Source organism: Crotalus tigris, unplaced genomic scaffold (assembly GCF_016545835.1).
Source record: "Crotalus tigris isolate CLP2741 ecotype Arizona unplaced genomic scaffold, ASM1654583v1 scf7180000018340.3345759, whole genome shotgun sequence".
Lineage (NCBI taxonomy): Eukaryota > Metazoa > Chordata > Lepidosauria > Squamata > Viperidae > Crotalus > Crotalus tigris.
This window is the reverse complement of record NW_024096953.1, coordinates 1,349,673-1,370,757: the sequence shown is the minus strand read 5'-3', so window position 1 is coordinate 1,370,757 and position 21,085 is coordinate 1,349,673. Positions and strand designations below refer to the sequence as shown.

Sequence of the window (21,085 nt, the reverse complement as noted above, 5' to 3'; positions counted from 1 at the left end):
CAGTGACTCCATCCAGCCACCTCATTCTCTGTTGTCCCATTCTTCTATTGCCCTCAATCTTTCCTAGCATTAGACTCTTCTCCAATGAATCCTTCCTTCTCATTAGGTGGCCAAAGTAGTTGAGTTTCAGCTTCAGGATCTGGCCTTCTAAAGAGCAGTCAGGGTTGATCTCCTCTAGGATTGACCGGTTTGATCACCTTGCAGTCCAGGGGACTCGCAGGAGTCTTCTTCAGCACCATAGTTCAAAGGCCTCCATTCTTTGGTGCTTGAAAGCTGTTCCAAATCAGTTGTGCTGTACCGAGAAAAGCACAAATATATAATTTGAACCAATAGAAGGGAATATTTGTAACTCAGAGTTGAAATGGGGTCCTTGGTGCTCTCTGAGCTTAGTGGTTTTCTTGCAGACATTTCATTACCCAAACTAGGTATAACATCATCAGTGCTAGAAGTGCAAATTCTAGCCCCTTTTAACATTGATGATGTTACCTAGTTGGGTAAAGAAATGTCTGTAAGCAAGCAAGCAAGCACAGAAAGTACCAAGGACTCCATATTTGGTCTCAGAACTGCAGCTGTCCCTGTCAGGAATTTCCCAGATGTTATACTACAATTTCCATAATTCTTCTGCCAGTTTCCTATAAATAATGAAGACTACATTGCAATATATCTGTAAAGTCACAAAATTGGGACTCAATTTAAAATGCTATTGCACCAATGTGCAGGCACACAAATATAACACAAAGACAGTCACACAGAGAGAGCCATGACTAAGAAAGATACAGGTAGCACCAGAGCAGGGTGGAAATGAGTTTGGCTGAGATTTCTGGCTGCATAATTTTAAATTCCCATTTGTCTCTGCTTACCTGAGTCCCATAAAGAGTCTATGTGAATTCTAGCTATAACAGAATGATTTATGAATGTGAACCTGTCCTCATTTTGCCTTCTGAAAATGGAGCAAAAATAAATGGATTTCCATTCTGTCTTGTCAAAGTTATTTAAGGGCTGATTAAAGAAAGGTTTTCTGTCTACATTCTGCCTCTATTCAGAAAGGTTGCCTCTAACCCAAAGTCACCCCTTCATTTCCTGAGATTGGAGGGCTTGTCTAGGGATTTTCAGGTGCCAAGAGACACGGCTCTTTGTAGAAACCATAAAAAAGTGGGTTCAGAAATAACTCCCAGGGAAAGCTGGGTTTTTTTGGACAAGTCCAAAGAATGCTTGTTATCATCCTGGACCAGCCAGGATTCGTTACATCAGTAGGAATCCCAGAACTGGAAGCAATTCCTCAAAGAAGCAATTCAGCACGAGTAGAGAGTTTAAAATGAGACAAAAGTGAAGCTGGAGATGGAAGGGAAAAGGTTCCCTGAAGTCTACCAGGGATGGAAGGCCAGTTACAGGCTGAATTGTTCTTTTGTCTTACTTTGCAAATGGGAAAAAATGTGGGTTGAAGCTCAAGCAAAGATTTGCTTCTGTGTCCTGAATAAAATTAGCAGGCCATCTGTAGAGGTCCTGAAGGCACGTCCAAAGGTCACCTGCATGCCTTCAGAGCCTGAAGTAGTCTTCTGCAAAATGGGGGAAGGGTGGCCTCATAGGAAGGACCCCAGGTAGGGAAGAAGAGGCCTTAAACTCTTCTGTGTCTAATGAGATAGGAGACATGAATGGAGTAATTCTGCTTTCCAGATGCAGGAGAAGAAGCCCCATTTCTGCTGGACTTCCATCATCTTGAGGACATTCCAAGGCTCTGTCATCCAAAACCTTTCGGAGAACAGAGTACATTCTTCAGATTTTCCAGGGAAAGATTCTGCCTCAGAATTCATCCTGCTGGCCAGTTTAGAAGAACAGCCCCCGCAGCCCTAAGGATCGGGGCAGCCCAGCAGGCAAAACATGTTAGTTTTAGAGGGCATCTCCAAGGATCTTGGGTCAGATCAGATAATATCCGATTTTAAGTCCTGACTGCAAGACTTGGAGCCAATAAGCAGGAAGTAAGAGATGAATAGATTAGGGCGAAAGCTAGCAGGGGAGCTGGACATGTAAGAAACAGAGCTGGGATTCAGCAAAGAAAGGGAAGAGAGGTTGTCTCAAAGGTGAGGTGGACTCTGGATCAAAACTGAAGCCCAAATGAAAAGGGATCCCTGGCAAGAGAAATAGCTTAAAAGGGGGGGGGGGGAGGAGAATAAAAGAAAAGTGGTGTTTGTGTATGTCTCTGTGTCACTCTCTGCAATGGAGAAAAAGGGAAGTGACTGGAGAAGCCAACTGTATGGCATAATTATAAGTGCAACTGTGCCAGGGAAGGAGTTAGCAGGAAAAGCAAATGACAAAAAAATTATAGAAGAGAAAAATTATAGGAGCCCCACCAAGCCCCCTTCCATGCCCTCCTCTGACTCACAGAGGAGCAAAATAGATGTTCTCTGCCCCAGATGGAGGGTGTGTGGAGAGGGGAGGTGGAACCTGACAACTGGCCTGGAGGGGACAATTCTCTACCATGCCTCTCCTGCTTCTCCTGCCCTCCCCCTCCTTTCTCCCTTCCTGCCCTTTTGTGCAGAGAGGAAGGGGGTCTCCTGCTGCCTCCTTTCCAAGAGAGAACAACTGATTGCATAAGATGGAGAGGACAGGTCAGGTCCTGGCTTCAAATCTCTTGGCAGGAGGTGGGCAAGATGATCACGTTGCAAAATAGAACAGTGTGATTTGTTGAGAAACCAATCAATAAAAGAAATTAGGGGGTGGCGCTAACAAACATAAAAATATAAAAATGCTCAGAGTTTGAAAGATTCAACCAGCTTTTGGTAAGAGTTTGTGGGGTGATGGAGGAGCCTTTCACACACAAAGATTTCTACTCTGAGCATTTTGTTTCCAAAGACTATCTGCAAACCTGTTATAAATTTAACTTAGATGATGATGGAGTGAATAAGCATCTAACCTTTTCCTGAAAGGGGCCCACAGGACATTCACCCAAGGTAAGTGCTGACTTCCCCAATTCTAACCTCAAAGTAGGGACGTTGATCTGAGATGGTCTGGAGGAGCCGAGAGGCAGATCTCAAAGTTATCCCTTCATCTTCATAATTCTGCTGATCGTAACCTGCACCACTTAGATGTCCTCTTCAGGATAACAGCCACAAACTGGAAGCCTCTTACAAAAGGCAGATGCCAAAATGTTGACAAACATTACTTGACTTTTTCTGCAGACTAATGTAGAAATGAAACACAAGCTATTGGCTTGTGGGCAAATGTTTCCCCAATTTCGTTCACAAGTGTTTACTTCTTCATGAGATAGGGGAGAACAGGTGGGTTGGAAATAGGTTCATGGGGATTCTAAGAGGAGAAGGGGTTGCCAGGGGATCAGGTGGCCTCCGGGATGCTCTTTGAAGAGCTTCTGGTGCTTCTGAGGCAGTTTAGATGGGGGAAATTGGCACCAGCATGTAGCATAGCACATGTGAAGGACCCAAAGCGGACTGAGCTTCAAAAACTCTGCATTTGGTTTGATGGGCTGCAGATGGCATCAAGGGAGATACCCTGATTGACATTGGCACCGGCCCAACCATCCACCAGTTCCTCTCTGCCTGCGAGTCCTTCCAGGAGATCATAGCTACCGATTACACCGACCAGAACCGAGAGGAAGTGCAGCGATGGCTGAAGAAGGAACCTGGGGCTTTCGACTGGATGCCTGTCGTGAAATACATCTGTGAGTTGGAGGGGGACAAGTAGGTAGAGGAAGAACATAGCTTTTGCTTTGAGAGTTTTTAAGATTATAAGATTAATTTAGCCTCAGCCAAAGAAGGCAATCAGGGACACTTCTTCCAACTTTACCTAATCTGTGCATATATAAAAATACAGCATCAGAGATTTTGCAATCAGGAGCTCAACAGGAGAATAATTGTGCAGACCAGAAAGGTCCGCATTGAAGAACCAAAGTGGACTCTCTTTCAGAAAGCATGACTTGCTAGTGCCTCAGTAGCTTTTGTGTCCATTCTGCTGGTAAAGAAAAGTGACAATAAGTGCACATTTTCTTCTGAGCAGATGGGAAGTGGAGAACCAGTTGTTCCAGACTTGGTCTCTGTCTTAATTCTTCTGCAGTGCTTCAGAAGGACCTGCAGGGTCATCTCCTCCTCAGTGGTCCATGTCTTCTTTGGGACTCCATTTCCCTGGTGCTCTCTCCTGGTGGGACCTCTATCTAAGTAGGGTCTCTCTAGCCAAAGCCCTCCATTGGCTTCCATCTCTGTTTCTTCTTGCATCGGACTCAGAAAGATGAGTAGCAGCCTATTCAGCCTTCCACGCCTTGATGTTCTCCCCCATTTTTCAATTTTTTATTTTTCATTGCCCGGTAGACTCACCCATTAAATTGAAAATAAAAAGTGTGGTTCTTCTCCTGCCGGTTCCAACTGTAGAAAGCAGTGAGAATTCAACTTTTGCTCAGGAATTAACTGAATTAACTCTTAATTAACTGCACGTATAAACTGACCATTTCCACAGCAGCCCTATAATGCCAGAGAGAAGACTTCATGACACAGAGGTTGCCATTATCTATTTCCACCCTGACCTTTGACCCAGAGACTTAAGCTATGATATAACCAAAATCATTCATTATTATTTTATTGAAATTATTTATAGCTCCTCCCCATCTGTGATGCCAAGACAAATATATTGGCACTAGAGCCGTGGCAGCTACCTGGGGAGAGGCTCCTGGACCAATGTTACTATTGTTGACTGGGAAAGTTCTGGGAGCTGGGACCTTCCAGGTCCCTGACTGATATTTGAATCCAGGCAAGAAGGAATTCTTGCAGAGAGAAGGGCTTTCCTTTTCTTGAAGGACAGCAGACTCCATAAAAAGAAGGACAACTCTAGGCTGATAAAGGTTTGGAGGTAGGCAGGTCATACTCTTCCTCTCTTCCTCCCCTGCCCAGAGAAAAATGGCCAGAGAAGGAAGAGAAGGTCCGAAGAGCCATCAAGCAGTACCTGAAATGCGAGGTGACCCAACCCAACCCTTTGGCTCCGCTGGTTCTTCCTCCTGCAGATTGTCTGCTCTCCAACTTGTGCTTCGATGGGGCTTGCAGAGACATCCCCACCTACCAATCAGCCTTCAGGAACATCAGTTCCCTTCTGAAACCAGGGGGGCACCTTGTCTTTCATTCAACGCTTGAGGGATATTACTACATGGTTGGCCAACGGAAGTTCTCTGCCCGCTACTTGGAGAAGGAGATGATAGAAGAGGCAGTGAGACAGGCTGGCTTTGTCATTAAATGGATTGAGGAGACCAGGATCCATTTCCCCCCTTCTCTATCAGATGCGAAGGGGCTGTGTATTCTTTTTGCCCAGAAATGTAGCCTGTGAATATTAGGCAGCTATTGATGTAACACCCAGAGATTTCCCCAACAACTCATAATAAAGTAACATCTTGCCTCTGTGTTTGCATGTTGGTGTGTGTTTCCCTTATGTTGTGTCTCTCTGTTTTCTATGTACCAGTACGTGGATTCTCTGAGCCTGCATTGCCCTGTGCTGCCTTCGGCCCTACCCTTTCTGAGATGGCACTCCCTTCTTCTTCTCTTACTCTCTCTCTCTCTCTCCCTCTCTCTCTGTGTGTGTATGTTTGTGCATGTGTGCCTCTCTCCATCACTTTCTGCAAAGGAGAGAAAGGAAGATGGCCGGACAGGAATCCAAAAATTGGAAGGCTGGACTGTCTGGCAGAATTAGAATGCTGCTCTCCAGTGCAGGACTTATGAAAAAAAGGAAACCACAAAACCTTTCTGGAGCAAAAAAGCTTCCTTCCACCTGATCCTCGGTCTCACAGAGGAGCAAACAAGACATTCTCCTCTTTAGGGTGGTCAGAGAGGGGAGGTGGAGCCTGGCTCTTTGAACATCTGGCCGTGAAACCCTCTTCTCTGTCATGCCTCTTCTCCTGCCCTCCGGGAAGAGGACCCTCCCCCACTTCCCCCTTGCTTCCCTTTTGCCCAGAGAGAAAGGGGGTCTTTCCAAGGGAGAACATCTGATTGCATAAGACGGGGAGGACAGGTCAGGTCAGGTCCTGGCATCAAATCTCTTGTCAGGAGGTGAGCAAGATGATCACGCTGTAGCATACAAAAGTCTGCTTTGTTGAGAATCTGATCCGTAAGAGAAATCTGGGGGCAGAGCCAACAAAGATAAAAATATTATAAAGCTCAGGGCTTGAAGGGAGCAACCCACAGTTGGGAAAAGAGTTTGTGGGGTGATGGAGGAGCCTTTCACAGAGGGAGATTTCTATGCTGAGAATTTTCGTCCCAAAGATTATCTGGAAACGTATTATAAAGTTAACCTTGATGTTGATGATCAGCTTGTAAACTTTTTCCTGAAAGGGGCCCACAGGGCATTCACCGTAGGTAAGTGTTGACTTTCTCAATTTTAATCTCAAGGTGAGGGTCGTTTCTTGATCTGAGATAGTCATGAGGAACCAAGGGCACAACGCAAGCTCATTGATTCCACCAGCAGTGAGGGAAAAGGGGGTGGAAATGTAACACCTGAGATTGTCACTGGAAGGATGGTGGGGTGGGGTGGGGTGGGGCTGCTGGGGACCCCTTAAAACCTTGAACCATCGGGCTTGGGCCCCAGGTCCTGTCTAGAATGCCTGCAACCATTTTCTCTTAATAAAGGATGTCTGTTGGAAGAAAGATTCCAAGAGTTCTGTCTTCTTAAGATGCAAAGTGGGGTGGGTCCTTACAAAGTTGAAATTGACTGATTGATTGAAACTTTTTCTTTTTTTGCACATGGCGGCGGAAGCCTAAAGCAAAATGGTTTTATAAAACCCAGCTGAAGGCCTAGGACTGGGCGACAGCGCGTGTGCCCACAGAGAGGGCTCTGAGTGCTGCCTCTGGCACCTGTGCCATAGATTCACCACCACTGACTTAGGTGTTCTCTTCAGGGTACAAACAGTCACAAAGTGAAAGTAGCTTACAAAAGGCAGATGCCAGAATGGTCACAAACATTATTTGACCTTGAGTAGAGTAGAGTAGAGTAGAGTAGAGTAGAGTAGAAGAGAGAAGAGAAGAGAAGAGAAGAGAAGAGAAGAGAAGAGAAGAGAAGAGAAGAGAAGAAATTCTTTATTGGCCAAATGTGATTGGACACACAAGGAATTTGTCTCCAGTGCATAGCTCTCAGTGTACATATAAACAACAAGGTAATAGGTCATAGATCATAGTTACAATCATTAATTATAAGATAAAATATCAGGTGATAAATCATAGATACCAATAGGAGAAGGTATTAGGAAAATGAGAAAGATGAGAAAATGAGAAAGATGAGAAAGATAATACAGCCTAATAAATGGGCAACTATCTTTAGGCCTACAACAGTGCTGTGGAAATTAAGTGTTCAGCTGAATGATGGCATGGAGAAAAAACTAAATGTCTAATTGTTTTGGCATGTGATGACGTATAGCGGTGTCTAGAGGGGAGAACTTGAAACAGTTTACTGACAGATATGGAAATGAAACCCAAGCAATTGTCTTGTGGACTAAAGTTTTCACATGTGTGTACTTCTTCTTGTGAAATGAACAAACAGCTGGGTTGGAAATAGGTTCATGGGAATGCTATGAAGACAAGGGGTTGCCAAATGGTAAGGTGGTCTCCAGGATGCTCTTTGAGGGGCTTCTGGTGCTTCTGAGGCAGTTTAGATGGGCAAAATAGGCAAGAGTGTGAAGAATAGCAGATGTGAAGGACCCAAAGCAGACTGAGCTTCAAAAACTCTGCATTTGGTTTGATGGGCTGCAGATGGCATCAAGGGAGATACCCTGATCGACATTGGCACCGGCCCAACCATCCACCAGTTCCTCTCTGCCTGTCAGTCCTTCCAGGAGATCATAGCTACCGATTACACCGACCAGAACCGAGAGGAAGTGCAGCGATGGCTGAAGAAGGAACCTGGGGCTTTCGACTGGACGCCCATTGTCAAATATGTCTGTGAGTTGGAGGGAGACAGGTAGGTAGAAGGAGAATATATCTTTTTGTTTGAAAGACTTTAAGATGCGGATTAATTTAGCCTTAGCCAAAGAAAACAATCAGGAACTTTTCTTCCAACTTTACCTAATCTGTCCATCTATGAAAATGTAACAGGAGAGATTTTGTATCAGGAACTTAACAGGAGAACAATTGTGCAGATCCAAAGAGTCCACATTGAAGAACCCAAGTAGACTCTCTCTCTCAGATAGCTTTGCTAGCCACTGCTGATTTAGATGTGCCCATTGTGCTAGCAAAACAAAGTCCATTATCTCTCCTGAGCAAATGAGAAATGGAGATCCAGTTGTTCCAAGCTCAGTCTCTGTTTCAATTCTTCTGAAGTGCTTCAGAAGACCTGCAGGGTCATTTCCTGCTCAATGGTCCATGTCGTCTTTGGGCCTGAGCGGTTCTTCTCCTGCCAGAAAGGCAGTGGGAATCCATGTGCTGCTCAGGAGTGAATTAACTAATTAACTGAACATACAAATTGACCATTTACATAGCAACCCTATGAGGCCAGAGAGGAGACATCCTCACATAAAGACTGCCATTATCTTTTTGCATCCCGACCTTTTATCCAGGGACAGAAATAATGGTATATTTATGATGACATGGTCACACATGACTCTTTATTAATTTATTGAAATAATGTATAGCACCCTCTGCATCTGTGAGGCCTGTGGTGGCAAGACAAAGATTGATGACCATGATGACAGCTACATGGGGATCCAACCCTAATCCTGTGTTCCTTGCGTTGGCTGGGGAATTCTGGGAGCTGGAACCCCAACATCTTAAGAGTTGCCAAAGCTGAGAAACACTGTTCTAGACCTTCCAGGTCCCCGACTGATATTTGAATCCAGGCAAGAAGGAATTCTTGCAGAGAGAAGGGCTTTCCTTTTCTTGAAGGACAGCAGACTTGGGAAGCCTGCCCTGTCTCCATCCATAAAAAGAAGGGCAACTCTAGGCTGATAAAGGTTTGGAGGTAGGCAGGTCATACTCTTCCTCTCTTTCACCCCCCCCTCCCCAGGGAAAAATGGCCAGAGAAGGAAGAGAAGGTCCGAAGAGCCGTCAAGCAGTACCTGAAATGCGATGTGACCCAACCCAACCCTTTGGCTCCGCTGGTTCTTCCTCCTGCAGATTGTCTGCTCTCCAACTTGTGCCTCGATGGGGCTTGCAGAGACATCCCCACCTACCAATCAGCCTTCAGGAACATCAGTTCCCTTCTGAAACCAGGGGGGCACCTTGTCTTTCATTCAACGCTTGAGGGATATTACTACATGGTTGGCCAACGGAAGTTCTCTGCCCTCTACTTGGAGAAGGAGATGATAGAAGAGGCAGTGAGACAGGCTGGTTTTGTCATTAAATGGATTGAGGAAACCAGGATCCACCTCCCTCCTTCTGTGGCAGATGCAAAGGGGCTGTGCATTCTTCTTGCCCAGAAATGTAGGCCATGAATATTAGGCAACTGTTGATATAACACTCAGAGATTTCCCCAACAATTGTTATGAAACTATTATACAAGTTAGAGAAAGTACACACCACGTGGCTTCTGTGATCTTTTCTATGCCTTTCCTAGTAGGTTCTGTGTGTAATAAAGTAACATCTTGCCTCTCTGTTTGTGTGTTGATTTGTGCTTCCCTTTCCTCTGTTTCCTATGTACGTGGATCCTCTGTTCATGTTCTCCTGTGCTGCCTTTGGCCCTACCCTTTCTGAGATGGTACCCCCTTCTTCTTGGCTACCTCCCACTTGGTGACTCTCTCTGTGCCTCCAGCCACTACTCTCCTACAAGTCAGAGCCCCACATCCCCCTCTCTCCATTGCCCCAATGAGCGGCAGTGCAGAGCCCGTTCAAAGCAGAGGCAGATCACCCATGGGGCTACCACTGGCCCCTGGGAAGTGAGGGGGAAGCCTCCTTCAGCCCTCTTGGCCTTACCCCCTTCCTATCTGCTTACTGTCTCACCTCTAAATGTCCTTCCACACACATTTGGATCATACAGAGTTGGGTAAAAGATCTTGCACTCTGGTTCTTCGCCCAGGCAGGGACTCCGCCAGAATTTGTCTTCATGTGGGGTCTTTCCAGGATGTGGGAGGCTGATTTGCAAAACATCTGCATGCCAGTGTGGTTTAAGCTGGTGACCTGATCCACTCTTCCATCTTGATAGGTCCCACGCCCTTTGGCATGATTCAGGCTGCCCAGAGGTACCCTTGTGCCAGGCAGCTGCACATTTTTAAAATGCTGCAATCTGCAGAAGGAGAAATTGTGGAACAGTTTAGGACAAGGAATCACCGCTGGCAAAGAGGCAGAACAAGGCTGGGGCCAGGCTACCTGGTCCCGTGCCCAGAAGTGGTGGCTGGTTGACAAACACTTTGGAGCCACAGGCGAAAAAGGATGGGTTGGTGCAGAGTTGAGCTGTCCAGGCATATCTGAGCAGCTCTGCCCTTTTGTCCTCAAGTGGATTTGCTTCTGTATTGTTAGAATTCCTGAATGAACTTAGCAGGTTATCTGTAGAGGTTCTGTCCAATGGTCACCTGCCTGCCTTCAGAGCCTGAAATAGTCTCCTGTTAAATTGTCTGTTGAGAATTTGGGAAGGGTAGTATTTGAAGTATTTGAAGGATCCAGGTTGGAATGGAGAGGTCTAAAGCTCTCTTGAAGATCAATGGGAGATATGAAACTGGAGGAGGTTGTCCTCTGTGGCAGAATAAGATTGCAACATTTTATGCCCTAAATAAAGATAGGGAGAATGCAACTGTATTTTTTCTGGGGCAATTTGCAATCCATAAAGATCTAAATCATTTTGTATTTCTGAATGCCATTTAGAGTGTATCTTTCATGCTCCAATTAAAATATCATCCATATAATGATATACCAAAGCCAATGGATGACGTTTGCGAAAAGGAGCCAATGCTGCAGCGACATAAAGCTGACATAATGTGGGGCTTATAGCATTCCTTGTGGCAAAACTGTCCAGTGATAACGTTTATTGGGTTCTGAATGATTCACTGCAGGCACAGTAAATGCAAACTTTTTCTGATCAGGGGCATAGAGGAATGGAGAAAAAAACAATCCTTTAAGTCAATTACCATTACTTCATGATCTTGAGGAATCAAATTAGGGTTAAGCGTTCCATACTGCAAAGGACCCATAGGTTGAATACAGGCATTAACAGCTCTAAGGTCATGAAGGAAGTGCCATCGATCGCTTTTCTTTTTTATGACAAAAAAAGGGGCTCCCCCTTCTTCTTTCTGTCTCTCTTGCTCTTAAAGCAACACAGCCAACGGAGAAATGAAAGAGACAGAAAAAAAATCTCACCACTAAAAAATAGTTTTCTCTCCTTCATGTGCATGTTCTATAAATTCTCCCACACATCTTGATTCTATCCCTCTGTTAATGCAGCCTAGCACTGTGTTGGCCTTTTTGGCAGCTGCAGCACACTGCTGGCTCATATTTAGGTGATTGTCTACTAGGACTCCGAGGTCCCTCTCACAGTTATTACTATTGAGCATGGTGCCACCTATGCTGTACTTGTGCATTTGGTTTTTCTTGCCTAAATGTAGAACCTTGCTTTTTTCACCATTGAATTTCATTTTGTTAAATAGTACTCAGTGTTCAAGTCTGTCCAGATCTTTCTGTATCTTAAGCCTGTCTTCTGAAGTGTTAGCTATTCCTGCCAGCTTGGTGTCGTCTGCAAATTTGATGAGTTCTCCATCTATCCCTTCATCCAAATCGTTGATGAAGATGTTGAAGAGTACTGGGCCCAGAACAGAGCCCTGGGGCACCCCATTACACACTTCCCTCCATATCGATGCAGTTCCATTGAGGACCACTCGCTGAGTACGGCCGGTCAGCCAGCTACGGATCCATCTGGTGGTGATTCTGTCTACCCACATTTTTCTATCTTATCAAGTAGTAGGTTGTGATCTACTTTATCAAATGCCTTACTGAAGTCCAAGTAAATTATGTCCACAGCATTCCTCTGATCCACTAATTTTGTCACTATAATAATGAGGTTTTATGATAAGGATTTTTCCAGGGCCCCCAAGTAACCAAAAGTAAAAATAGTCAATAAAAAGTTTTTTCTTTTGTTATGGAAAGCTCTTTTCCCCAGATAAACAAAGGCAGCTCTTTCAAAGCAGGGAAGTAATTCCAAAAGGCTTTTAACGGGAAAGTAGGTAGGCAAAAAGAGAGAGGGAAAAGTCTCACCAGGATCATTCATGATGGTTTCTTAATGCTTAGATGTTCTTTTGACTTTCAGCTGCAGCAGCTAAATGATCGGCCATGTTACTAGCCAATCTTTTCTCCCTCGGCCCTGAGGAGCTGCCTCGGACCACGGAGGGAGCTGCCTCTTCCTCCTCCAATCAGCGAGAGTCCTCCTCATTAGTAGTCAGCCCTCCAGGGTGACTTTCAACCCAATTAAGGGTCCACCGGAAGAGGAAAGGCAGATAAAGAAGAGAGAAGCCTCTTCGTGTACCTGCAGCCACTGCAACCCAAACCAGAAGTCTCTGTGTGTGTGTCTTCTGATGCCTCTTTTCCAAGAGAGAATATCGGATTGCATAAGGGGAGGCTCCAGGTGCCTTCCACACACCCCACCACCGTGATTCTGTGTTCTGTTGTCCCCAAAAGGGGTCAGCCTGCTGCGGAAGCCAATCAGAGCCAGACAGGAGTGATGGACCTTTGCAACACTTTCACTGAGGCATTTCAGCAAAAGGATCCCAGCTGCTAACGGAGCCGAGACTCTGAACAACAGCAAAGCACCATATTTTATACCATTGAATACCAGAAATAGGGAAATACAAATTTCACAAACTATCACCTTTTATGAAGTTATACTTTGCTTTAGTCTACGTGTCCTTTGCCCATTTGCAATTTCTGCAATTGATCCATATTTGGTTATTCTACCTCTATTGCCAAGCCTCATGACTTCCTATTCAGTTTTGGGGTATGTGTTATCCCATTTTGTCCATTCCTAACTGTCACTTCTAAGTTATCGCTCCCTCCCTGGATGGGGACATATGTTTGTTTCATTAGATCAGGGCAGGGCAGGACTTGGCTTCAAATCTGTTGGCAAGACGTGAGCAACACCTGGATGGTTGTTTTTGTATTGTTGTTTGTTATGTTTTATGTGTTTTTTATTGTTAGCCGCCCAGAGTCCTTCGGGAGTGGGGCGGCTTATAAATTTTAAAAATAAAATAAAAATAAAATAAAATAAAACATGTTCACGCTGTGACATGCAAAGATGATCTTTGTTGAGAAACCAGTCTGTAAGGGAAATCAGGAGGTGGAGCCAGCAAAGACCAAAGTGTAATAATCATCCGAGCATGAAAGGAACAACCAGAAATTGGTAAAAGTGTTTCTGGGATGATGGAAGAGTCTTACACAGGGAAAGATTTTTACACTGAGAATTTTAATCCCAGAGCCCATCTGGAAAACTACTACAAAGTTAAGTTGGAGGATGGTGGACTGGGTCAGTTTGTAACCTTTTTCCTGAAAGGGGCCCACAGGGCATTTACCATAGGTAAGTGTTGACTTTCCCAATTTTAACCTCAAGGTGAGGGAAGCTTGTTGATCTGAGATGGTCAGGAGGAGCCAAGAGGCAGATCACAAAGTCATGCTTTCATTTTCCTAACTCTGCTGATTATCAGTTGTACCACTTAGAGGTCCTCTTTGGGTAAAAACAGCCACCAAGTGGAAGTAGCTTACAAAAGTCAGATGCCAACATGTTCACAAACATCCCTTCCAGACCTTTAATTCTATGTTCTATTACTTGAACCTTTCTGCAGACTGATCAGGAAATGAAACCCAAGGAAGAAATTTCCCCAATCTCTTTCAGTTTATTTTTTCTTGAGAGAGGGACAAATGGGTGGGTTGGAAATAGGTTCATGGGAACGCTAAGATGAAAAGGGGTTTCCAGGTGATCAGGTGGCCTTCAGGATGCTCTTCGAAGGGCTTCTGGTGTTTCTGGGACAGTTTAGATGGGAGAAAATGGCACCAGCATGTAGCATAGCACATGTGAAGGACCCAAAGCATGCGGAACTTGAAAAAAACTGTGTTTGGGTTGACGGGCTCCAGATGGCATCAAGGGAGACACCCTCATCGACATTGGCAGTGGTGCAACCATCCATCAATTCCTCTCTGCCTGCGAGTCATTCCGGGAGATCATAGCCACCGATTACGCTCTCCAGAACCGCGAGGAAGTTCAACGATGGCTGAAGAAGGAGCCAGGAGCCTTTGATTGGACCCCCATTGTGAAATATGTCTGTGATTTGGAAGGAGACAGGTATGTAGAGGAAGAACGTAGTCTTTGCTTTGACAAGAGTTGGGAAGAACTGAATCAGTTGTTCCAGACTTGGTCTCTGTTTCAATTTTTCTGCAGTGCTTCAGAAGGAACTGCAGGGTCATCTCCTCCTCAATGGTCCATGTCTTCTTTGGGCCTCCCCTTTCCAAGTTCTTTCTTTGGTGGGACCTCTATCTAAGCAAGCCCTCTATCTATTCTAGTCAAAGCCCTCCATTAGCTTCCATCTCTGTTCCTTCTTGCGTTGGACTCAGAAAGATGAATAGTCAAAGTTTGCAGCCTATCCAACCCTCCATGCTTTGATGTTGGCCCATTGCCTGGTGGACTCACCCATTACTCTTGGCCATTAACCCGATAAGGAAAAGTGTGCCTCTTCTTCTGTCAGTTCCTACTGGAGAAAAGCAGTGAGAATCCATGTTTTGTTCAGGAGTGAATTAACGGAATATATACATTGACCGTTTCCACAGCGACCCTAAGATGCCAGAGAGGAGAGGAGACATCATCACACAGAGGTTGCCATTACCTATTTCTATACTGACCTTTGAATTGGGGACATAATTCATGAGATTTGTATGATGTCATAGTTACACATGGCTCACTGAAATTATTTATACCCCGTCCCCATCTCTGAGGTAAGTGGTGCCAAGCTAAGAGACTGGTGGCTGCCGTGGAAGCCACGTGGGGACCCAACCCTAGACCGGTGTTACTTGTGTTGTCTGGACAATTCTTTGAGCTGAATCCCACACATCTTAAGAGTTACCAAGGTTGAGGAACATGTCCTCAACCTGTCCAGAGCGATATTTGAATCAAACCAACAAGGAATTCTTGCAGAGAAGGGCTTTTCTTTTCTTGAAGGACAGCAGACCTGGGAAGCCTGCCCTATCTCTATCCATTAAAAGGACAACTCTAGGTTGACCTCAGTTTGGATGTAGGCAGGTCATACTCTTCCTGTCTTTCTGCCCCCCAGGGAAAAATGGCCAGAGAAGGAAGAGAAGGTCCGAAGAACTGTCAAGAAGTATCTGAAATGTGATGTGACCCAACCCAACCCTTTGGCTCCACTGGTTCTTCCTCCTGCAGATTGTCTGCTCTCCAGTTTGTGCTTTGATGGGGCTTGCAGAGACATCCCCACCTACCGATCGGCCTTCAGGAACATCAGTTCCCTTCTGAAACCAGGGGGGCACCTCCTGTTTTATTCCACCCTTGAAGGGCACTACTATAAGGTTGGCCAACACCGATTCTCTAACATTTTCTTGGAGAAGGATATGATAGAAAAGGCAGTGAGACAGGCTGGCTTTGTTATTAAATGGATTGAAGAGACCAGGATCAACTGCCCCCCTTCTATAGCAGATGGGAAGGGGCGGTGCATTCTTCTCTCCCAGAAATGTAGCTCATGAAATAAGGCAGCTGTTGATGTAAAACCCAGAGGCTTCCGCAACCATTGTTATGAATCTATTATACCAGTTAGGGAAAGCACAGACCACGTGTCTTCTGTGATCTTTTCCACAGCTTTCCTAGTAGCTATTTAGGAAATGGCTCTATGTGTAATAAAGTAACATCTTGCCTATGTGTTTGTGTGATGGTTTGTGTGCTTTCCTTGTGTTGTGTCTGTCTGTTTTCTATGTACGTGGATTCTCCATGTATGTGCTGTCCTGTATTGTCCATGGTCCTGCCTGTTCTGAGATGGCATTACCTTCTTCTTAGCTCCCCTAACACTGATGGATGGGTGACCCTCTTTGTGCCTCTGGACACCGCAAGTGTCAGAGCTGCCCTTCCCTCTCTCTCTGCTGCCCCCATGAGAGGCAATGCTGAGCCAGAGACAGATCAGCCACGGGGCCACTGCTGGCTGCTGGGCGGTGAGAGGGCAGCCTTCTTCAGCCCTCTTGGTCTTATCCACTTTGCATCTGCCCAATACCCCACCTCTAAATGTGTTCCACCCATATCTGGCGCTCGCAGGGTTGGGAAAAACATATTGCACTCTGGTTTTTTGGTCAGGCTGGGCCAGCTGTGTTTCCAATGGACAGACTCGGCTAGAGTTTGTCTGCATGTGGGGTTTTCTTTCCAGAACACAAGGGTGCTCTTTTCCAAAGCAGCTGCATGCCGGTGCTGGTTTAGGCTGTGAGCCAATCCACTCCTCCACCTTGATAGGTCCCATGCTCCTTGGCACGGCTCAGGCTGCCCACAGGCACCCTTGTACTAGGCAGCTTTCCCACTTTTTATGGACACTGCAAGCTGCAGAAGCGGAAATTGTGGAGCAGGTCAGGACAAGAAACTGCAGCTGGCAAAGAGGCAGAACAAGGCAGGGGCCAGGCTACTTTTCTGCGCTCGTTCCCAGAACAGGCAGCCAGTTGGTGAGCGCTTTGGTGAGACCGGAGACACATTGGGCTGGGGCCTAGCTGAGCTCCCTTCATTTGGCTGCTAGTGTCTGCCAAGCTGCTTTTGCGCCTCATCGGATGAGTGAGGCAGCAGAAGTTTCTTTGGTGCAAACATTGCAAGCTCTTCTTGAGCACAAATACTTCTTCTGAACCCCAGGCAGCCCCAGGCCCTGCTGGGTGATTCAGCTGATCTTTATGGCTCCAGAAGCTGCTTTGCTTCCTTGGCATCTCAAAGATGGGTGGACTTCTGGAATTCCTCAGCCAGCTATGAAAATAACTTGATTTATTCCCAGGGAACTGAGAGATGCCTTTCTTTTACTTTGGGCCCTGGATTATGACCTCCTCATTTTAGCTCCCCCTGAGGCTCCTTTGGCCTGGCATCCAGGCTCGCAACCCCAAATGCCCTCTGGTATTTCCCTCTGCAGCCCCCCAGATCTCTCACGGGACTAAGTCAGGATGCTGCAGCCGTGAGATTCTGTAGGGACTCTGCAGCCCTCTGCAAAGCTGCATTCCGGGGAACCTGGCCCCTTGCACTGGCATCTGGTCCCAAAATAGAAAGGCTATTACTTTCCCCAGTCCCAAGTGCCAAGGAAGAGTTGGCCAGGCATGGAGGTGGCCTTCAGCTCCCTTGAGGGGGAACCTGCCTCTTGAACTAGGATAAAGGGTGATTCCCAGGAGAAGTGGGGCAGCTGGGCGCAATGCGAGAAAAGCTTCAAGCCCAAAACAGATGTTTTCTGCCCCAGAAGTAGGGTGGTCAGAAAAGGGAAGCGGACCTGGCTGTTTGGACAAGTGGCCCTGAAGGCACTTTTCTCTGCCAAGTCTCTTCCACTGTACTTCTCCTGACCTCCGGTGAGAGGACCTTTCCTTTCCCCCTTGCGTTCTTGCCTGGAGAGGAAGGGTGTGAGTGTGTGTGTGTCTTCTGATGCCTCTTTTCCAAGAGAGAATATCGGATTGCATAAGGGGAGGCTCCAGGTGCCTTCCACACACCCCACCACCGTGATTCTGTGTTCTGTTGTCCCCAAAAGGGGTCAGCCTGCTGCGGAAGCCAATCAGAGCCAGACAGGAGTGATGGACCTTTGCAACACTTTCATTGAGGCATTTCAGCAAAAGGATCCCAGCTGCTAACGGAGCCGAGACTCTGAACAACAGCAAAGCACCATATTTTATACCATTGAATACCAGAAATAGGGAACTACAAATTTCACAAACCATCACCTTTTATGAAGTTATACTTTGCTTTAATCTATGTGTCCTTTGCCCATTTGCAATTTCTGCAATTGATCCATATTTGGTTATTCTACCTCTATTGCCAAGCCTCATGACTTCCTATTCAGTTTGGGGGTATGTGTTATCCCATTTTGTCCATTCCTAACTGTCACTTCTCCCTCCCTGGATGGGGACATATGTTTGTTTCATTAGATCAGGGCAGGGCAGGACTTGGCTTCAAATCTGTTGGCAAGACGTGAGCAACATGTTCACGCTGTGACATGCAAAGATGATCTTTGTTGAGAAACCAGTCTGTAAGGGAAATCAGGAGGTGGAGCCAGCAAAGACCAAAGTGTAATAATCATCCGAGCATGAAAGGAACAACCAGAAATTGGTAAAAGTGTTTCTGGGATGATGGAAGAGTCTTACACAGGGAAAGATTTTTACACTGAGCATTTTAATCCCAGAGCCCATCTGGAAAACTACTACAAAGTTAAGTTGGAGGATGGTGGACTGGGTCAGTTTGTAACCTTTTTCCTGAAAGGGGCCCACAGGGCATTTACCATAGGTAAGTGTTGACTTTCCCAATTTTAACCTCAAGGTGAGGGAAGCTTGTTGATCTGAGATGGTCAGGAGGAGCCAAGAGGCAGATCACAAAGTCATGCTTTCATTTTCCTAACTCTGCTGATTATCAGTTGTACCACTTAGAGGTCCTCTTTGGGTAAAAACAGCCACCAAGTGGAAGTAGCTTACAAAAGTCAGATGCCAACATGTTCACAAACATCCCTTCCAGACCTTTAATTCTATGTTCTATTACTTGAACCTTTCTGCAGACTGATCAGGAAATGAAACCCAAGGAAGAAATTTCCCCAATCTCTTTCAGTTTATTTTTTCTTGAGAGAGGGACAAATGGGTGGGTTGGAAATAGGTTCATGGGAACGCTAAGATGAAAAGGGGTTTCCAGGTGATCAGGTGGCCTTCAGGATGCTCTTCGAAGGGCTTCTGGTGTTTCTGGGACAGTTTAGATGGGAGAAAATGGCACCAGCATGTAGCATAGCACATGTGAAGGACCCAAAGCATGTGGAACTTGAAAAAAACTGTGTTTGGGTTGACGGGCTCCAGATGGCATCAAGGGAGACACCCTCATCGACATTGGCAGTGGCGCAACCATCCATCAATTCCTCTCTGCCTGCGAGTCATTCCGGGAGATCATAGCCACCGATTACGCTCTCCAGAACCGCGAGGAAGTTCAACGATGGCTGAAGAAGGAGCCAGGAGCCTTTGATTGGACCCCCATTGTGAAATATGTCTGTGAGTTGGAAGGAGACAGGTATGTAGAGGAAGAACGTAGCTTTTGCTTTGACACTTTCAAAACTCTTGATTTATACTGAACTAGGGAAGGCAACCAGATGCCTTTCTTTCGAATTTTGCTAGTTTTTTTCATTTATGAAAATGCAGCAAGAGAGATTTTGCAATCAGGAGCTTAACAGGAAAACAACTCTGCAGACCAGAAGAATCCAGATTGAACAACCAAGGGAGACTCTTTTTCAGAAAGCATGGCTAGCTGCTCTTGAGATAGAGACATGGCTTTTGTGTCAATTCTGCTATGAAAGCGAAGTGGCAACAAGTCCACAATTTCTTCTGAGCAGATAGGAAATGGAGAATTAGTTGTTCCAAACCCGGTCTCTGTTTCAATTCTTCTGCAGTGCTTCAGAAAGACCTGCAAGGTTATTTCTTCCTCAATGGTCCATGTCTTCTTTGAGCCTCTCCTTTCCAATCTCTTTCTCCTGGTGGGTCTATCTTAGCAGAGTCTCTCTAGCCAAAGCCGTCCATTGAGAAACGCTGCCCTCGAACTTCCAGGTCCCAAACTGATATTTGAATCAGGGAAAGAAGTGCTTTCCTGTTTTTGAAGGACAGCAGAACTGGGAAGCCTGCCCTATCTCTATCCATTAAAAGGACAACTCTAGATTGACCTCAGTTTGGATGTAGGCAGGTCATACTCTTCCTATCTTTCTGCCCTCCAGGGAAAAATGGCCAGAGAAGGAAGAGAAGGTCCGAAGAACCGTCAAGAAGTACCTGAAATGTGATGTGACCCAACCCAACCCTTTGGCTCCGCTGGTTCTTCCTCCTGCAGATTGTCTGCTCTCCACCCTGTGCTTCGATGCAGTTTTCAAAGACATCCCCACCTACCGATCGGCCTTCAGGAACATCAGTTCCCTTCTGAAACCAGGGGGGCACCTCCTGTTTAATTCATCCCTTGAAGGGCACTACTATACGGTTGGCCAACATCGTTTCTCTGTCCTTTACCTGGAGAGGGAGGTAATAGAAGAGGCAGTGAAGCAGGCTGGCTTTTTCATTAAATGGATTGAGGAGACTAGAATCAACTGCCCCCCGTCCGAAGCGGATTCAAAAGGGCGGTGCATCCTTCTTGCCCAGAAATGTAGCCCATGAAATAAGGCAGCTGTCAATGTAACTTCCAGCTTCCCCAGCCGTTGTAAGGATTTTGTTATACAAGTTAGGGAAAGCACACACCACATGGCTTCTGTGATCCTTTCCTAGAAGATGCATAGAAAATGGTTTTCTGTGTAATAAAGTAACCTTTTGCATCTCTGTGGTGTGTGATGGTTTCTGCTTTGCTTGACGTGCATGTTCAATAACATTGTGATCAACTGTAAACTGAGGGTATATATTGGTCCAGTGTGATTTTTTAAAAAAATAATTAAATGATGCTGTGCTTCAATGGTTAGATGGGCTATAGACTGGTATTTGAATACAGATCTTTTTACCATTTATATTTGATTGTGTTTTACTGATATAGGTGAAATGTTTATATTGCTGGTCCATTGGTAATATGCCGTACGCTAAATAAATCAATAAATCTCCTTTCCTTGTGTCGAGTTTGTGCGTGTGGCTTCTCTGGGCAGCTAGAGGGGGCAGCATTGGGAGGGGGGTCGTGCTTCCAGGAAAGAGGAGGGGGAACTTAGGTCAGAGTGGGCAAGGGGCACCGGGGGGAATTATCAGGAACATTTTTCTCTGCAGCCGACAAACAGAGGCACCCCATTTGTTGAGCCCAGTCTCGTTTTTGCTGGCTTCTCTCCGTGGCTTAAATTTGGTCCCTTCTGGTTAAATTTTGGGAGAGGCAGACACGTCCCGGGCCCCTCGACCTGCTGGCTTTCCAGGATTCCTGCGGCTGGAATGACCCAAGCGCGGGCCGCTTTAGGAAGCGCCTGCCGAGGACCGTGCAGAAGAGCGGCGCTTCCGATGAACAG

General features: G+C 45.9%; 4 protein-coding genes across 4 annotated transcripts; all 4 read left to right on the top strand.

Annotated features, from left to right (window-relative positions):
• The first annotated feature begins 2,593 nt into the window (after nucleotides 1-2,593).
• Nucleotides 2,594-5,319, top strand: LOC120311294 (nicotinamide N-methyltransferase-like). Its single transcript, XM_039350636.1, has 4 exons — nucleotides 2,594-2,606; nucleotides 3,015-3,099; nucleotides 3,474-3,692; nucleotides 4,893-5,319. The coding sequence occupies exons 1-4, from the start codon at nucleotides 2,594-2,596 to the stop codon at nucleotides 5,317-5,319; spliced, it is 744 nt and encodes a 247-aa protein (XP_039206570.1).
• An 832-nt stretch (nucleotides 5,320-6,151) lies between these two features.
• Nucleotides 6,152-9,562, top strand: LOC120311239 (nicotinamide N-methyltransferase-like). Its single transcript, XM_039350490.1, has 3 exons — nucleotides 6,152-6,341; nucleotides 7,728-7,935; nucleotides 8,977-9,562. The coding sequence occupies exons 1-3, from the start codon at nucleotides 6,194-6,196 to the stop codon at nucleotides 9,401-9,403; spliced, it is 783 nt and encodes a 260-aa protein (XP_039206424.1). The 5' UTR covers nucleotides 6,152-6,193; the 3' UTR covers nucleotides 9,404-9,562.
• Nucleotides 9,563-12,106: 2,544 nt separating this feature from the next.
• Nucleotides 12,107-15,802, top strand: LOC120311237 (nicotinamide N-methyltransferase-like). Its single transcript, XM_039350488.1, has 3 exons — nucleotides 12,107-13,461; nucleotides 14,016-14,223; nucleotides 15,206-15,802. Exons 1-3 carry the CDS (start codon nucleotides 13,305-13,307, stop codon nucleotides 15,630-15,632), a joined length of 792 nt encoding a protein of 263 aa, XP_039206422.1. The 5' UTR covers nucleotides 12,107-13,304; the 3' UTR covers nucleotides 15,633-15,802.
• A 2,353-nt stretch (nucleotides 15,803-18,155) lies between these two features.
• Nucleotides 18,156-20,699, top strand: LOC120311236 (nicotinamide N-methyltransferase-like). Its single transcript, XM_039350487.1, has 3 exons — nucleotides 18,156-18,384; nucleotides 18,939-19,146; nucleotides 19,841-20,699. Exons 1-3 carry the CDS (start codon nucleotides 18,228-18,230, stop codon nucleotides 20,265-20,267), a joined length of 792 nt encoding a protein of 263 aa, XP_039206421.1. The 5' UTR covers nucleotides 18,156-18,227; the 3' UTR covers nucleotides 20,268-20,699.
• Nucleotides 20,700-21,085: the final 386 nt, after the last annotated feature.

Coding starts and splice junctions, on each gene's coding strand:
- LOC120311294 (XM_039350636.1), top strand. Junction 3,100..3,473: donor TTAGATGTCCTCTTCAGGAT/AACAGCCACAAA, acceptor GCATTTGGTTTG/ATGGGCTGCAGATGGCATCA. Junction 3,693..4,892: donor TGTGAGTTGGAGGGGGACAA/GTAGGTAGAGGA, acceptor TCCCCTGCCCAG/AGAAAAATGGCCAGAGAAGG.
- LOC120311239 (XM_039350490.1), top strand. CDS start 6,194: ATGGAGGAGCCTTTCACAGAGGGAGATTTCTATGCTGAGAATTTTCGT. Junction 6,342..7,727: donor CCACAGGGCATTCACCGTAG/GTAAGTGTTGAC, acceptor GATGGGCTGCAG/ATGGCATCAAGGGAGATACC. Junction 7,936..8,976: donor TGTGAGTTGGAGGGAGACAG/GTAGGTAGAAGG, acceptor CCCCCTCCCCAG/GGAAAAATGGCCAGAGAAGG.
- LOC120311237 (XM_039350488.1), top strand. CDS start 13,305: ATGATGGAAGAGTCTTACACAGGGAAAGATTTTTACACTGAGAATTTT. Junction 13,462..14,015: donor CCACAGGGCATTTACCATAG/GTAAGTGTTGAC, acceptor GACGGGCTCCAG/ATGGCATCAAGGGAGACACC. Junction 14,224..15,205: donor TGTGATTTGGAAGGAGACAG/GTATGTAGAGGA, acceptor TCTGCCCCCCAG/GGAAAAATGGCCAGAGAAGG.
- LOC120311236 (XM_039350487.1), top strand. CDS start 18,228: ATGATGGAAGAGTCTTACACAGGGAAAGATTTTTACACTGAGCATTTT. Junction 18,385..18,938: donor CCACAGGGCATTTACCATAG/GTAAGTGTTGAC, acceptor GACGGGCTCCAG/ATGGCATCAAGGGAGACACC. Junction 19,147..19,840: donor TGTGAGTTGGAAGGAGACAG/GTATGTAGAGGA, acceptor TCTGCCCTCCAG/GGAAAAATGGCCAGAGAAGG.